This window comes from Blennius ocellaris, assembly GCF_963422515.1.
Source record: "Blennius ocellaris genome assembly, chromosome: 15".
Taxonomy (NCBI): Eukaryota; Metazoa; Chordata; class Actinopteri; order Blenniiformes; family Blenniidae; genus Blennius; species Blennius ocellaris.
In genome coordinates this window covers 8696666-8713036 of record NC_137664.1, presented here as the reverse complement: position 1 = coordinate 8713036, position 16371 = coordinate 8696666, and the positions used below count along the sequence as shown (strand labels likewise).

The 16371-nt window shown below is 41.7% G+C and overlaps 1 protein-coding gene across 1 annotated transcript; it reads left to right on the top strand.

The window, feature by feature from the left end:
• Nucleotides 1-583: 583 nt before the first annotated feature.
• zbtb7c (zinc finger and BTB domain containing 7C) lies at nucleotides 584-3679 on the top strand (the record flags this gene model as incomplete). The annotated part of the gene is made up of 3 exons (XM_080510701.1): nucleotides 584-1300; nucleotides 1397-2058; nucleotides 2501-3679. 3 exons carry the CDS (start codon nucleotides 584-586, stop codon nucleotides 3111-3113), a joined length of 1992 nt encoding a protein of 663 aa, XP_080366827.1. The 3' UTR covers nucleotides 3114-3679.
• Between the last annotated feature and the right edge of the window lie 12692 nt (nucleotides 3680-16371).

The following is a 16371-nucleotide window of genomic DNA, read 5'->3' as shown; positions in this document are numbered from 1 at the left end:
ATGCAATATTACTTGAAAAGATTTCAAATGTAATATAAACATTAAGGTATTTGTGAAAACAAACATACATTCATACATTAATATGAACATCTTGAACTCTAAAGTAAAAAGACCTGAAACACAAAATTAAATTGTGCTTGAATCAAAATACATTTTCAATGTCAAGGTTTCTTTGTAATTTTTTTAATACATTATCATGCTGTTTATTCAGTATTTTTTTCATTTTCTTGTCGAAATCGCACATACGTAAGTTGGATGCTGAAGGAGATGCGATGCATGGATGGGTTGTTTTTTTTTTATCTCGTATTATTGTGAAGTGGGCACTAATATTTATTCAGAGGAACAGAAAGAATTTCAGAAATGTGTGTACATATGTTGGACACACAAACACCATTGTGCATTTTTGAAGGCTGAGAAAGATGTTTGAAGCTATACATTCAAACATGATTGAAAAGTTGTAGCATGGCCACAATTGAGAAATGAATTTGTGTTCTTTATTTAACGATTTTCAGTTTGGTCTTTGTCTTTGTTGCTCAGCAGTTCCACTTTTGTCTCTCTCCCCAGCTGTGACCCAGAGAGGAGGATGGTTCACCACAGAGAGGAGGACCTGATCGGGATCCCCTTCCCGAACCACAGCAGCGACGTCCTCTGCAGTCTGAACGAGCAGCGCCGCGACGGCCTGCTCTGCGATGTCATCCTCATCGTCCGCGACCAGGAGTACCGCACCCACCGCTCCGTTCTGGCCGCCTGCAGCCAGTACTTCAAGAAGCTCTTCACCGTGGCCACCGCTGACGGCGGAGATCCTCATCACGCCGCCGCTGTGTACGAAATTGACTTTGTCGCTCCAGAGTCTCTCACGGCCATCCTGGAGTTCGCCTACACGTCCACTCTGACGGTGACCGCGTCCAACGTCAAGGAGATCCTGAACGCGGCCCAGATGCTGGAGATTCCCTGCATCATCAACGTTTGCCTGGAGATCATGGACAGTGGCGGCGGAGGCGGCGCGGGCGGAGGGGGGCGGGGGGAGGAAGGAGAGGAGGAGGAGGACGAGGAGGAGGACGAGGAGGAGGACGAGGAGGAGGACGAGGAGGAGGAGGCGGGGTCGAGAAAGGATGAGCACGAGGAAGAGGAGGACAACGTCAGCGAGCGGTCGCTGCAGTCACTGGAGAGCAGGGGGGAGCGGACGCCTCCCGGGAGGGGGCGCTCGCCTCCGCCGAGCACCTCCGCCTACCACCAGCAGTTTGACCTGCACAGGCAGTCGTCACAGTCTCAGTCTCCAGACACCATGAGAGCGAAGCAGGTATGGCTGCTTACAATCGTGCTTGGTTCATGTCAAACAGGGAGCCGTTTAAAAAAACCCCGAGCTGATGTCTTGTCCTGTTTGGTTTTATTTCAGGAGAGTATTGAGAGTCGCACCCTGAAGGATTTCTCCATCGAATCTCTTCTCCAAGAAGGGCTGTACCCGCGCATGTCAACACTGGACAGGAGGGCCAGCTTCTCGCCCCTCCTCCCTGGATTCTACCCCTCGGTGTGGGCCGCAGAGTTCCCAGCGTTCCCCCAGCAGCTCCACCACCAGCATCCTCACGCCGGAGCTCCGTCGCAAGGCAGGCACCAGCACGCTTTCCCGGCCTCCTCACCGCTGGAGGCCCCCAGGCCCCTCGACCTGGCCGTGAAGCGAGAGATCATCAAGGAGGAGATGAAAGAGGAAGTCCCGCCCAGCCTGCTGCAAGGTGATTTCCTGAAAGAGTTTGTCAGCTCGGGCGTGGTCGGCGCAGTGAACGCGGGGTCGCTGCCCTCGGAGGGTCACTCACTGGGCCCCATTAAAGACGAAGCGGACTTCCGGTCGTACTTAAGCTTCTTGAGCTCTGCGTCCCACCTGAGCGCGTTATTCCCTCCCTGGCAGCTGGAGGAGGAGAGGAAGATGAAGCCCAAAGCGTCGCAGCAGTGTCCAATCTGCAACAAAGTGATCCAGGGAGCCGGGAAACTGCCGCGACACATGAGGACACACACGGGAGAGAAACCGTACATGTGCACCATCTGCGAAGTGCGGTTCACCAGGTAGGTGGAGCAGTGCTTCTTCTGATACGTGTTTACCTTCAACAAAGCAGCTAAAGATTCTGCTTCTTATCTGCATTTTGCTTATAAAACAGCAACTTATGTGAAACAGCAGGTTTGACGGAAAAACACCCCGTGCGTGGTTTTTTTACCTTATCTGAATATCAAAGGGTTTGAAGTGGAAAGCCCCTCTGATGGTTTTGTTCATGGTATCGCACATGCCTTCATCTTTTTTTCTTGTTTTTGTTCATATTTTCCATCTTTATTTCAAAGAAAAACCTAAATGCTCACGCCGAATACTAATTTCCATTATCTTTGAATATTAGTCAGGTTAGCAATGTAAGGTAAAGGCCAAAATAAAGTATTGTGATTCTTCTGTTCACGTTTCCATATTTTACACACTAGAACTTAGTCTTTTTTTTTGTTGTTGTTGCTCTTTTCCCAGACAAGACAAACTCAAAATCCACATGCGGAAGCACACGGGCGAACGTCCCTACATCTGTCTTCACTGCAACTCCAAGTTTGTCCACAACTACGACCTGAAGAACCACCTGCGCATCCACACGGGCGTCCGCCCCTACCAGTGCGAGCACTGCTACAAAAGCTTCACGCGGTCCGACCACCTGCATCGACACATCAAGAGGCAGAGCTGCCGCATCTCCCGCCCTCGGCGAGGACGAAAGCCAGCTGCGTGGCGGTCCACGCCCGCCAGCAACTTCCTGTGCCCCCCTGCCGCCACAACCAACCGCTTCGAGGAGAACGGGTTAAGCCCCGCATACCAGGGGGTCAAGGGTCACGGACTCGGGGAGTTGCTCGGCCTCGGGAACCGGGGCCTGGGATTTAAGAGCGCGGCCCGGGAGAGCCGGGAGGAGCGGCGAGCGGAGGGGAAGCACGTCGCAGAGGAGGAGAAGGCGGGAGCAGGGAGGCAGAGGGGAGTGTTTGCCTTTGCCCTGGCTGGAGATGAAATGCTTACCCATTCTCCATTTTACGCTGCCGCCTCCGACCCCTGGACCATGAGACTTGAGCGCGCTCCTCCCATCCCTGAGCCGGCCAAATGAACCGTGGTCTGCAGGAGACGAAGAGATAAAAAAAGAAAGACTCAAAAAAAAAAATTTAAAATTAAAAAAAAATCTCCTTAATCTTTGATTCTGTACTGGTCGAGGAAATGAAATGCAAACATTTTAAAGTCTGCTGATGTGGCAGTGGTAGAACCTTTTTTTTTTTTTTGACAATGCAGTCCAATTACATTATTGTGTCAGCCCTGTGAATGTTTACATCTAGTTTTATTGCATTTAAGAAAAATGGAACCATTAGCTTCTCTACACACTACGTTCAATAGTTTGAGTGTCTCATTAGCAATAGTGATCTACAATGCAGATAAAATGGCACTGACTCAAAATATGGTTAAAATGTCAACGTAATCCTTAAAAACAAATGAGAGAAGAGAAAAGCTATTCGCCTAAATTGCTCAATGCTTGACCAATGAAATGCTGCAAATTCAAAGGAGTGGCTAAAATGAATGTAAAACTTGGTGATTGCATATGTGAAACAATCAGGATGCATTAAATGAAAAGTGCAGTAGAATTGTGGTTTCACACAAACAGAAGTGAATTCACATCGAAATCGAACGACAATTCAAAAAGAAATAGTGGTGAGATGTTTGGTGTCCAAGAGTCTTAAAAATGACCAGTGTTCTGGTGGGGGGGGGGGGGGGAGCATTTTAAAATGGTTTGATCATTCATATTTCTTTAATATTTTCTCAAAGTAAGGTATTCCACTTGAAGTCTAAACCAGGATATGCGATAATGTGTATTATCCTTTCACTGCCTTGTTCTGGTTTGAGCTCCTCGTCTGCACTATTGTATATAAACACAACTTTTTGGCCATGGTGGTGTTAATTATGGTGTTTTGCTGATGATGATTAAAAAAAAAGAAAAAGAAGAAACAAATGTATATTGCGCTTAAAAGTACTTTGAAAAATCCATCCAAAGATGTGTACTTTGATATGCCACAGACTTGAATACGACTTTGTCCTAATGTTTAGGAGTGTTTCCACAGAGGATGTGTATATTTCTGACTTCTTGACTTGCCGCTTTAGCTACACAGTGCGCTCGTGTTTTGTTTTTTTTTTCCTGCCGTGACGGAATCAAGAGGGTTTCGCTCCCGCTCTTTTCATATGACGTTTATCTCGAAATTGTGTACAAAGAAGTTTGAAAATTATTTGAATTATTGAAATGAGAAAGTATTTTCTTGCTATTTATGTGTATTTAAAACGAATGAGCCTTGGCTATATTTTGCAAATCTGTTTTATAAAGACACTAAATGTTGAACTTCTCGTCTGGGAGTGTAATTTGCATGGATGGATGGATGGATGGATGGCTGGATGGATGGATAGACGGATTTTCCGTGGGATGTTTCAGCTTCCAGCCCAAAGAATTAATTGCACGATTATGTATAATGACACGAAAACTGCTTCGAGCCAAGAAGTTACGCAATAATATAAATGTGTTTATATTCCAATCCAGTAAATTCAATGTTATGTGCTACCTCCTCTCTGCAATGCCTGCCACTATGCCGTTTGTTATTCACACCTACATAGACACCAGTGTGGTGCTAGTCAGCCGCAGGCTCGCAGGTAGGCAGCGTTTGCTGTGACACCGGGGTCACGCAACAGCTGACGTCTCTGCCGAGATCAACTGTACATTTTGATGGTGAGTAGTGCGTATGAAATACATATTGGTCATCAATGAGTGCGAGTTATCATTCAGGACTACACATATAGGGAGAGTTGGGAGTAAGGAGAGTCTGCGATATATGAGAGTCGTGAGAGAAAAGGTCACAAAAAGTCAGCCAGCAATCAAAACTTTGATCATTATGAGACTGTAAAGTTACCAAAAAGCCAAATTGTGACAGTGCACCTTTACCAAAGGTATTTCTGACAATAAGTTCAATGAAAAGAGCTATCTGCATGGCTCTATTTCTATCAAACAAGCACACATTTTAAATTTCTTGAAATAAACTCAGCCGTTCTTTTTCGATACTGCTTCATCCCACTTTGTTTCAAGGGGCAAAGGAAAGGTACAACCTGAACACGTTGTCAGTCCTTGAAACACAGACAGCAGCACACGGTCACATTTACACATATGGGCAAATCACCAATTAGTCTAAAATGCACGTTTGTGGATTGTGGGCGGAAACCAAGCGTAACGAGAAGCCATGCATGCAAACTCCACACAGAAACGCCACTGAGCTCTTGTGATTGCTCGTCACTATGGAGCCAAAATAAACGCACTAATATAGTCAATCAAAACCACTTCAAATGATAGCTGGTACTTCTCATACCAGTGAAAGTGAAACCGATAACATCACTTAAGTTATGGGACATGCCATGTTCACTTGTTCACCCAGAGTAAATTGAGTGCTATTTCTAATGTTTTCATCTCCTGAAATGACTGGTATCGCTGGGCAGATCATTTTTATCTCAGTAAATCCGTTTTTGTTTTCAGAGGTGTTGCATTGGATAACATTGTGTATGTAATATAGTGGAGTAGTGAGTGTATGCTTTCTTAGGACTGGCTTGGCTTGAAACAAATACAAAAAATGAGATTCAGAGACTAACTAAATCACAAGTTATGTATTTTAAAGCATAAACTGATGATGATGCTGATTTATTCCTGTTGAATCATTTGCTTTTAATCATTTCCTTTCTCATAAACAAATAAAGCAGTTACTGAGGTGTAGTTTTTCCTTATATCCCTCCAGGAAAATGTTCACTGACTTTCCCCGAGCAGAGAGTGTCAATTCCAAACATCCAGTGACAAAACTTCAAATGTTTTCACATGAATAAAATCTCTTCATGACTCCAAAGTGGTCATTTTACAGGCTGCGCCTCAATCACGACAGCGCTCTTTTGTTTCTTCGCCCTGACCCCTAGTGGAGAGTAGGAAGTACTGCATGTGATGGCTTTTTGATACCGTTAAATCCCTGCAGAGGGCGATAAAGGTTAAGATTTACTTTCGCATCAACTATTTAGTATTGGCAGGGGGGTGTGGGGTATGAAAATCCCCCTTTCTTTCATGAAGGCAGAAGTTTACACTTGCCACTGCTTCATGGTGGTCTAATCGCTTATATTTAGAGGTTGTATGGTACAAGTGAATAGGTTTTTTTAATTAACGGTGCACCTACAGGGCTGATGAGCGTGTGCTTTAGTATTTCTTGGTAATCCAAGAATCCCTGCAGCACATTTTTGCTCGGCTTTAATGGAAAAGTGAACAAAATGACGTTAAAGCAGTTGGATCTCATTTAATCAGAGTCATTTCCTTACAAATTTCTTAACAGACAGATGGCAGCTGCAAAAGCAAGTCTTGGCTTGTTCTCATTAATTGGGGAAGTAAACTTATCTTGCACCTATTTCAAGTTTTAGGTTTGGATCTACTTTTTTGGACAGCGGTTAAATGACTGTTTTTTTTTTTTTAATTGCTTCTTGGCCCATATATACATATATTAACGACCATTTCTGCTTTACCTGCCTAAATGGCAGCCAGACTATCTGTTGAAAGTTACCGTAAGTAGTCATTTCCCAAGAGGTGATGGAAACCAGCTGAGAAGTAAGATGGGAGATATTAATGGACTTGCATTCTATTAAATCACCTGAAACACAACTCCAGGCCAAACCTAATGCAGCTCCATGTCTGCTGGATGAGTCAAGGCCTGTTGTGCAATAAAAACAACACACGGATCAGAGTGATTATACAAACGTTTAGGTATGGAGACACATTTTTGAGTCTATAAATGAAGTGGACAAGCTTATATAGAAAATAACTAATCGCTGTAACAGAGCAGGATTCATCTTAGTCAGGTGCAGAAAAGTAAAAACTAGTAATTTCTTGCTGAATATCATGTTAATGAGATAAAAAAAAAAACAACAACTCAGTTTGAAGATCCAGAAACTGTTACACAGTTTCATCCTATTAATTTGTCTCCTTATAATATGCGATTGAATAGAATGATACATCGCTTTAACCTGAATTTCCTCTAAAATATCAAAAGAAAAACCACTAGATGTACAGGGAGAGTTTTGAACACAACGATTTACTTACTAATGCGTCCAAGAGCTCTACAACAATCAGATGTTGAGTACTTTCTGCTCATGCAGTTTTGTCGTTTACATCTGTGCTTCTTCTCCTATGATAAGTACAAATGTCTTTGGAAGGCACACAGGCATTGATATTTTCCAACACTGGACAACTCTTCATCAAACATCCTTTGCACCATTTATACTCAATATTTCCGTCCATCCAGACCATCAGCAAGAGTTATACAATGTTAAATCTGCCAGTCACTACTTTCTTTATTGAACGACATGATAGAAAGTTGAGCTAAATACAAGCCGTGCTTCATATAACTTGCTTTTGTCTGATTTGGGAGGTGATTGCTGGTACTGGATGTGAAATGGACGTCCTGTAAACTGTGTCGTGACAGTCCACCAGACAGTAACTGGAGTGTAACAGACGTCAGTGGAACATGCACACCCACCAGACAATGTATAAACGGTACGTGTGTGTGTGTGTGTGTGTGTGTATATGTGAGCACATAACTTCCTGAAACCCACAGCCCTCCCGAGGTGTGACTTCCTGACCCAGTAACCTGTCGTCCCCTCAGGGTTCCTCTTTCTGCTTCACTCAGTACACCACCCTGGTGATCCACAGGACAGCCTGCACTGGCACACACAGTGGTTCTGACTGTATCTGGTTATATGCGTGTGTGTATGTGCGTGTTCGCGCACTGTGTCAGCGCACACAAAAGCGTTTCTAGTAGGACATCCTCTGAGGAAGCGATGTGACAATGCAGCTACACAATGCAGCAGCGAGTTGGACCACAGAGATGGCTGAAGGTAGCGCGGAGTGATGTTCTCTGTGGGGTTTCTGTGAGGCCGACGAGGAAACACCTTCAGAAACAAACAAAAAAAAAGGCAACAGAGGGAACAATATGTACAACTCTAGTCTGATGAGCTGCTCAGCAGCGGCTCCAGCTCTTTTGGTGCGGCCAGAAATTTGTAGCGCAGTATCATCATTTGAAATGTAAAATATTTCCTGAAGTGTAGGAAGAAAAAAAAAAAAGGTCCATTGCTTTTCAGGATACATGATTTGTGCAGTGTTAATCATGCATGCGCTCACATTTGGGAGAAATGTTCTTGTTCTGCAAAGAAGCTTAAAATGAAATTGGCAACACTTTTATTGTAAATATCCCAAGGTGCTGCAGTAACGTGCGACACGTAAGAGAATTAAATGCTTCCCTGAATAGAAAAATGTGCAAATGACACGACAGCTTTGAAATAATAACGGAGCAAAAACAAAAAAAAACCTGAGCTGAATCAATTTTTTTCGTGGCCGTACATGCAGGGATCATTGCCCTCACATCGCAGGGTGGAGTTTTGACTCATACTTCCCTTTTGAAACTTGCAAAACTAATAATGCATCACAGACAATGCCATCTTTAGATATAAACAAAAATCCACAGCAGCTTCATTGACAGGTTGAATATTTGAAAAAAGGGACTGACACAATAGACGTCCGAATTTAAAGCGATGGACAAATTTGACCACTTTTACTTTCCCCTAAAAATGCAGCACATCTAAGAACACAGTCCCTGTATTAATTCTGACAAAGAATTTTTGTCCAAATGAAAACATTTTCTGATGGTTTCAGCTTTGGAAGAATCCTCTGCCATGTTTACCAACATTTACTGTGTCCATCTACGAGCGTAACGCTGAGCGGTGGGCACCTCGCTGATAAGAACGCTGACAGTGGAGTGAAACTGTGCTAGCAGGGATAATGGCAGGATATTGCACTCCAGGTAAATCATTGAACGCAGTTGATCATTCGTAACTCGCGGATGATACTTCACCACTTGTAAAAGAGGCTCCCTTCAATAAATACACTTCAATATCAGTCACTTGTCTTTGCTTTTACTGTGTTTGCGCGGCCATATAGCTCATTGATTATTTCAGTGTGGGTGTCGTAAAGTTATTCGGAAAAGGAGGAAAAAAGACCAACGGTTTCAACATTCTCTCTTATCCTCTCAGTACACTGGCAATGTTAATATTACTTATCATTTGTTTTTTTGTTTTTTTGTTTTTCTGATCCGAATGTAATAATTAACCTACCAGTTATGGTCTTTCATAATAAAAACTGTAAGCTCTTTAGGAGCTGATTTATATAGGGTTTTTTTGTCTCAACAGCTGCAGACAGTTTGCCAGCGTCCTTCTATGGAGCTCCATCGATCACCTCCACACTCAGACAGTCCTTTTACAGTTGTTAGTGGCAGACTGAATGAAACTTGTGTTGTGTGCTCTGAGAGGGTCAGGAAGGCACCAGTCATATGACTTCTAATGAAATATGTATACAGGGATATAATACAGGAAGGTTTTACAACGGGGAACTGTCTCATGACGGTTACTAGAGCGGGCAGGCGCCCATTTATTGTGCCAGTCTAAATCATGACAGGACTTGATCCATCTGACAACAATGGGCAGAAAGAAAGTGTGACAATAAAGAGAGCGTCTCCATGAGGGCTGGATCATTTCTATTTTTAAACCCCAAAGAGATGTAGTCACCTTCAGTGGCCACGCTATGTCAGGTATTGTTCTCTTTCAGGGAAACAGGCCTCATTTAATGGCCTGGCTAAAAGAACACAATATGTTTTCAGCCTCCTTGTGATCTTCACACATGCACGCATAAGCACACACACGCACGTACACACGCACGCACACACACACACACACACACACACACACACACACACACCAGACTGACGGAGGTGAGAATGCAAGTTACTATTTTTCATCACTAATGCATTAAACTTTCCCCCATGATGTCATTTAATTCAAAAATCTTCATATTCTCAATGTTATCATGTCACATCATTGTCATACCATTTATGTCACAGTGATTTATTTTATCAGTCAGCGTCTCCTGTTTTTCAAGTCACATGTAAGTTGTGCAATGAATAAAATAAAATAAAATAAAATAAAATAAAATAAAATAAAATAAAATAAAATAAAATAAAATAAAATAAAACTAAATAAAACAAAATGTAATTTAATTAAATTTTAAAAGAGTGCAATTATCAAAGAAAGCTTTTTCTGTTGAATACGAAAATAAGATAAAACATTTGCCATTTCCTGAAATATTCTAGATGATTTCAGGGCAAAGAATAACAGTCATCTTTTCAATCATAATTTGGGTTATAATGATAACAGACTCCTCCCCGAAACCAGACATGTCATTCAAATACAACATATTGTTAATGTGTTTCAATGTAACAGAGAATTTTATATTATTAGGATGTTAAAAAAAAATGTTAAGACAGACAGATCATGTTGATGCGGACCTCACAAACAACACCTGGAGAGTTGCCTGAAGGTCTGCAGGTCTAGTGGAAGCAAATGGAAGTAAGAAACATTGATCGAACCAAACATTTACTTTACATAATCTTATTATATAAAACTAATCGTGTCTGCGTTGTGCAGAAAAGCACTGTGTAGATGCTAACTGAAGCTTTCACTGCACTTTTCAGACACGGCTGGATTTAAATATGCTCTTACGGCACTCGGGTTCTCCGAAATGAATAAAAATGAACGACTGACAGAAATATTGATTTGCATTTAAAACCGGGTAAATACGTAGCTCCATGTGACTCTTGCAGAGTTAAAGCTGATCATCTTTAGAAGGTAGAAGGAAGGAGCAAAAGAAGAAGAGCAACTATACAAACCTTTTCTATTTCACTTTAAGAGTGCAATGAACTGGTGGTGAACCTAAGTTTCTGAAGGTACTTTGAAGAGTTTGTCTTCTCTTTGGCTTACATAAGACTTTTAGCGGTTCAAGGAGCAACTGAGGTTTTATCTAGTTCAGACCACAACACTGCAGAGGACTGAAAGTGCAGCCACTTGATCCAGCTCTCTAAAATAGATTTACTTCAGCAATATAATAGTGTCTTATTCTCTTTTTAAAATGTTTTCATTAGTTGAATTATACAGGAGATGTGATAAAGGCTAGATATCATACACATACTCATGTTCCATTAAAGCTTCCACGTGAACGAGGGTTCTGATTTCCTTAGGGGTTTAAGAAAATGTGATCGTCTTCCATTCAGCAGTAAGTCAGGTAATGAACGACGACTGCTGGACATCAATACAGCTCGCTCTCTGTGTACTGATGTAATGGGTCTGAGAGGGTAACGCACAGCTCAATCTTGTGATAAATGGACTCCCGGTGCACATTAAGGGACTGGAAGGCCGACGCAACTGCAGGAAACGGAGAGAAAGAAGACGGTGTTGCTCGGAGGGCGTACAGCCGAGGCAGCCTGACTGACTACTTAACGGGAGCCAGAATAAAGTCTCAATACGAGGTGAAGACAGTGTTAAAATATACAGAGGGCGTTGTATTTACAGTACGAAGCGCTACTGCCCGACGCTCACACAGCCTGACCACAAAGTTGCTATTAATCGCTCACTTCTTTCGAACATGCAGCCAAACTCAGGAAGTTAACGCTGCATGATGGAGCACTGACAGAACATTTGTCACACATTCTACCAACCCATAATTACATGCAACATGAGGATCTATTTCACAATTAAGCATACAAATCTCCAGAAAAAAAAGATCTTCTGCAACAGCTTGCAGTTTTGTATTATTAAGCATTATTATTGACATTTTTTATTTTTTATTTTTTTAAACCCACATTTTGACACATTTTCTTTTTCGGTACACCTTGAAAACACAAGTGTTTCTCACAGTGGCTCTATTGAGTTACACAATTGTGACGTTATTCTTAGCACAATTGTTAGCGTGATCCTGTAATTCAGCACTCTTTAACTTATCATCACAGTAAGTCAAGCTTCTTCTCGACAGAGGACAAAGCTGCGTAATTAGGTGAGGCGGTATTCTATTTAAATTCATGACCTCTGAATCACAGCAGTGAAGGTGTGAGGAGGGTAAAAGGTAGCTAGTTAAAGTTCAGCTATGTATGCGTGGGCTTAATTTAAGAAGTCGTCTGAATTCATGTCTCATCTCATTCTGCTTCCAAATAGTTTATCCAAACTTGTTTGTTTTCACCTTGAAATGGATTTAGCAGAGAGACGCGATGGCGGCAAAGCTGAGCGATTCCTTTAATGCTCACAATTAAACTCACGGTTCCGCCGCACGTTGTTGCTTTCAATAGCTTGTTGGGGAGTGTTGGTCTTCCATCATTTGTACGTTAAACCTGTATTCGTGACACGACACTGGTTCACACGTCTAAGTGTAGGTGGGCAAAATGTTCTGTGCGCACGCAAGCAGCAGAGGAGGCAGTAAGTTTGGCTGAGAAACATGCAATTATCACGGAAGCCTTCAGAATGAGTCTACATGAGAGAAACTTTGGCTTTTGGGTATGTTTTTTTTTCCATGTTCAGTGTTAAGTACATCAGTCCATTAAACGTGTGCTCCCGATGGTAACGGTCAGCCAGCTGAACGCTGTGCAGTCGTTTGAGGAGCCGCCGCTGTACTACTGGTGTCAGGACTGCTGGCTGCAATCTCAAAAGAACTTCTATCTGATTCATGTCAGCAGGAAACAAATGAAACGGAAAATTGCACGTGCAACACTTAACAGTTAAAGAACTAAAGGTAAGAGCACTAAGTATCCGGGCAGCCACAGGAAATGAGAGAACTAAAAGCCTATTTCTGTTTGTGTGGCCTTCAGAAGTTGGCCGGTCCCAGACTCCACTGTGCCGCAGCTGAAATTATGCCTCCGAAACATCTCTGAAGCCTTGTTCTGTTAAGCTGCGTGCAAGAGACCGCCGGGCCTAGAAATACTGCCGCCACAAAGCCACAGGGCTGAAGGGGACGATCCGCCTCAGATTTGCAGCCCAGACTCACGGGGTGTGTTTCTGCCTCAAAATGGCGAGGGTGAAATTAAAGGCAGCGCTTTTGTGTAATTGCACACGGACGTGCCCAGCTGCCTACGGATCTGACCCCAGCTCTTGCGCTTTAATGAAGGGTTGAGCACTAGAACAAGAGAAACCCGGGCTATGTAATGGCCGGTGGGACGGCGGCCAAATAGATTTCGTAATGTGCTCATAGCCCAGAAGTACATGGCCCTTATCTTTATTCTATCTGGCCATTCTCATCGAACCATTAGTTCTCTCTGCTTTGAACGAGCGGCTATTATGTTACCAGTCACAGAAACGCTACTATAATCAATTATGAATGTCTTTAAAGTACTTTGTTACATATAGATGTCTTAAGCGCTTAGCTGTTATATTGCATTATGATTAATAATGAATATGTAGATATGTCCAGGGCAGCAGAGTTCTTACATATTATATCTATGTCTTGTCGAGGGGAACTTGAGTCGTACTGCAAAGCGGTTTAAAGATACATACTGCAGGTATCATTGCACTCCAGAATATTACAGATGAAAATGTTCCATTCATTTGGTAGGAAGAGCAATATAAACATTATTCCACGATGAAAAATGTTCCTGTTCCATGTTCACCAGCTGTACTGAGAAACTGCTGCATATATATTCCGAGGTATCAGTGTTAATAATTCAATATAGAATAAAATACTACCGTGCTTACAAATCCATAATGATTGATTGTTGATCATATATCCATAGTTTTTGCTCACATGAACATTTAATGCAGGGCCCTACGCTGCGTGGAGGTTCAACGACTTAATTATAGGATGTGAATACTTAATGGCGATGATATCAAGTGAAAACTGTGAATTGTAAAAATGTCTGTAGAAGGCGGGAGCTGAGCTGTGGAAACTTTCCCTGAGGAATGGCTTTACCATCTGTGAGGCCAGCCACTACTCTCCGGGGTGGACACTGCTCTGAAATGAGAGGGTTGCCGTTTGCAGGTTACACTTATGAATAATATGGGATTATAATCGCCGGAAATCACACATATGGTGCATTGAATGATTTGGGGGGGGGGGGGGGGGGTCCCGCTCAGCCAGAGAAGACTCTAATTACCGTCCTGCCGACAAAGGAGACGGGAAAATTTAGCCTCGCTCAAAACAACAAAGCGGCTGCCTACAAAAGTAACATTTTAGTGAGGGTGGTCCTGCAAAACTGAAAAACCCTCCACCCATGCTCCTCTTCAGCAGTCTATGAATACACATAGACATAGACTCACTCTCACCACATATTATGGGGTAGTACTTGCTGATGGTTTCATATTTGGCCCAAAGTTTATGTAAATGCAGATGCTAGCCCCACATCACTGCAGTTCACTGAAAGAAAAAAAAAAAAAAAAAAAAAAACCAAGGTTTTTCCAACCATGTTCCCAGTCTGTTAATCCAGCTGCCCTCCGTAGACCCGCTCTATGATTGGTCCCAGATTTGCTGTGGGTCCAGAGTAACTATTTGGCATTTTCTCTGAAATTTTCCCATTGCTGTTGGCACTGCAGGAAATGAGTGAGAATTGTGACTGTAACAATGCGAAATGGACCAATGCCAGACCACAGCTGTTTATTCAACCGCACAAAACATTCCTCCGGGTTAATAACCACAGACACTGGAAGATATCTGCTATTTAATGACTCGGTCTGTGACACAGTACAGTATGTGCTTCGTTTCTGGGGGGAAGAAAAATAAAAAAAATAAAAAATCGAAAAAAATTCTCAGAGCAGCTAAATGTGTGGCACCATATAAAGTGAAGCAATGAGATTCTTAGCATTTGAGTTCGTGACTCAGTTATTCTGGGCTCCGGACCCGGGATTCCGATTGAAAATAAAGTTTATTGTGTCAGTCTCACTCGGGGCATTTTGTGTTTAGTTTTAGTCGGGGTAGTTTAAAAAAAATGAAAAATAAAAAAATCTCCTTCCAAGTGTAGATTCCACTTTGTCACATCTATTTTAAAGAGTCATCATGTGTCTTTCGGCCTCTCAGACTCCTTGCTGCCAGCCCTGCCCATCCTTCCTGGATATGAGGTCACAACACAAGGACCAGAACAAAGGATGGGCTCCAGTCATCTCAGTCTGTGCTCCTACAGCTCACTGTATGCTCACTCACACAAATAGAAAATGACGGTGAAAACCTGCAATAGAGTGCAGACTTTTGTTATTATTGTAAAAATCAGCATTAGTTATTTGCAGGTATTTTATTTGCCTTAATTTTTGCAGAACTTTATTCTTTGGCAATCATCGATGTCACTGGTCTCATTAGACATTGTTTTTACATAAATCACAAGTAGATGTTGTTATTTCCCACATTTTTTTAAAAATTCTTTATATAAACATTTTGCACATATTAAAGGATGTTATGCCTTATTTTAGTACAAAGAAACAATTCTACTTTAATTTTAATTGATTTGTTGCTGAGTGGTTGCTGCAGCACCATTTATCTCTGTGCTGGTTGATTGAAATAAAATATGTCACAGTGAAACAAAGACCATCTAAATTTTGAAATATGTGAACATTAAAGCATTTTTGTAAAATAATTGTGAAGTTTTATCATTAATAATGTAAGCGTGTATAAGTTAAAGGGCTTGCTTTTTTGTGACACCTGTATTCAATCAGACAAAATAAATTATTGTATTCATTATCATATTTAGAGTGTGTTTACCCACTTAATTCATGTGAACTTCATTTATTGGACCCAGGAAATATAAGTATGGATGTTTGCATTTTTCTATCTTTTGTAAACGAAAACACATTTTTAAAAACACTCATGAGTACTCTTGTCTGTCTGCTCAGTCAGGAGAAAACCCAAACAAACAGTAGGACCACTTGCAAAGTCATAGTATATAAGATAAGTATGGTTCAAGTACCTACTACTTCCTCCTTTCTGTGTCTACTCTATTGTTCTCAAATATATCTTAATCACTGTTGAACTTTAAAAATGTGTTTTATCAAGGTTCCTTCTTAGTGTAAAAACAACTGATAAAGAGCACAGAGTGAATAAAGAGGTACAAACAATGATCGTCTGTTGTTTATATGTTTTATCTGACAATTGCATCTAGATAGTTCCTTTGTGGTCCCTTTTATTTTTATTTCATGCTTTTAAAATATGTTCTCTCCTTAAAAGATTACACCAAGAACGCAATTTTGTGAATTAATCTAAATGAAATGTATTACTATTACTATTACCATTACCATTAATATCATTATCATCCTCATCATCATCATCATCATCATCATCATTATTAGCGTTTTTGTGGCTCAAGGATTCTTTATTGTCTTACACTGTTACCTGACATTGTACGAAATTCTGTACTCGAAGCCCAGTCAACGCAGAAACATAAATAAGAAAAGAATGAAATTGAATAATTGTC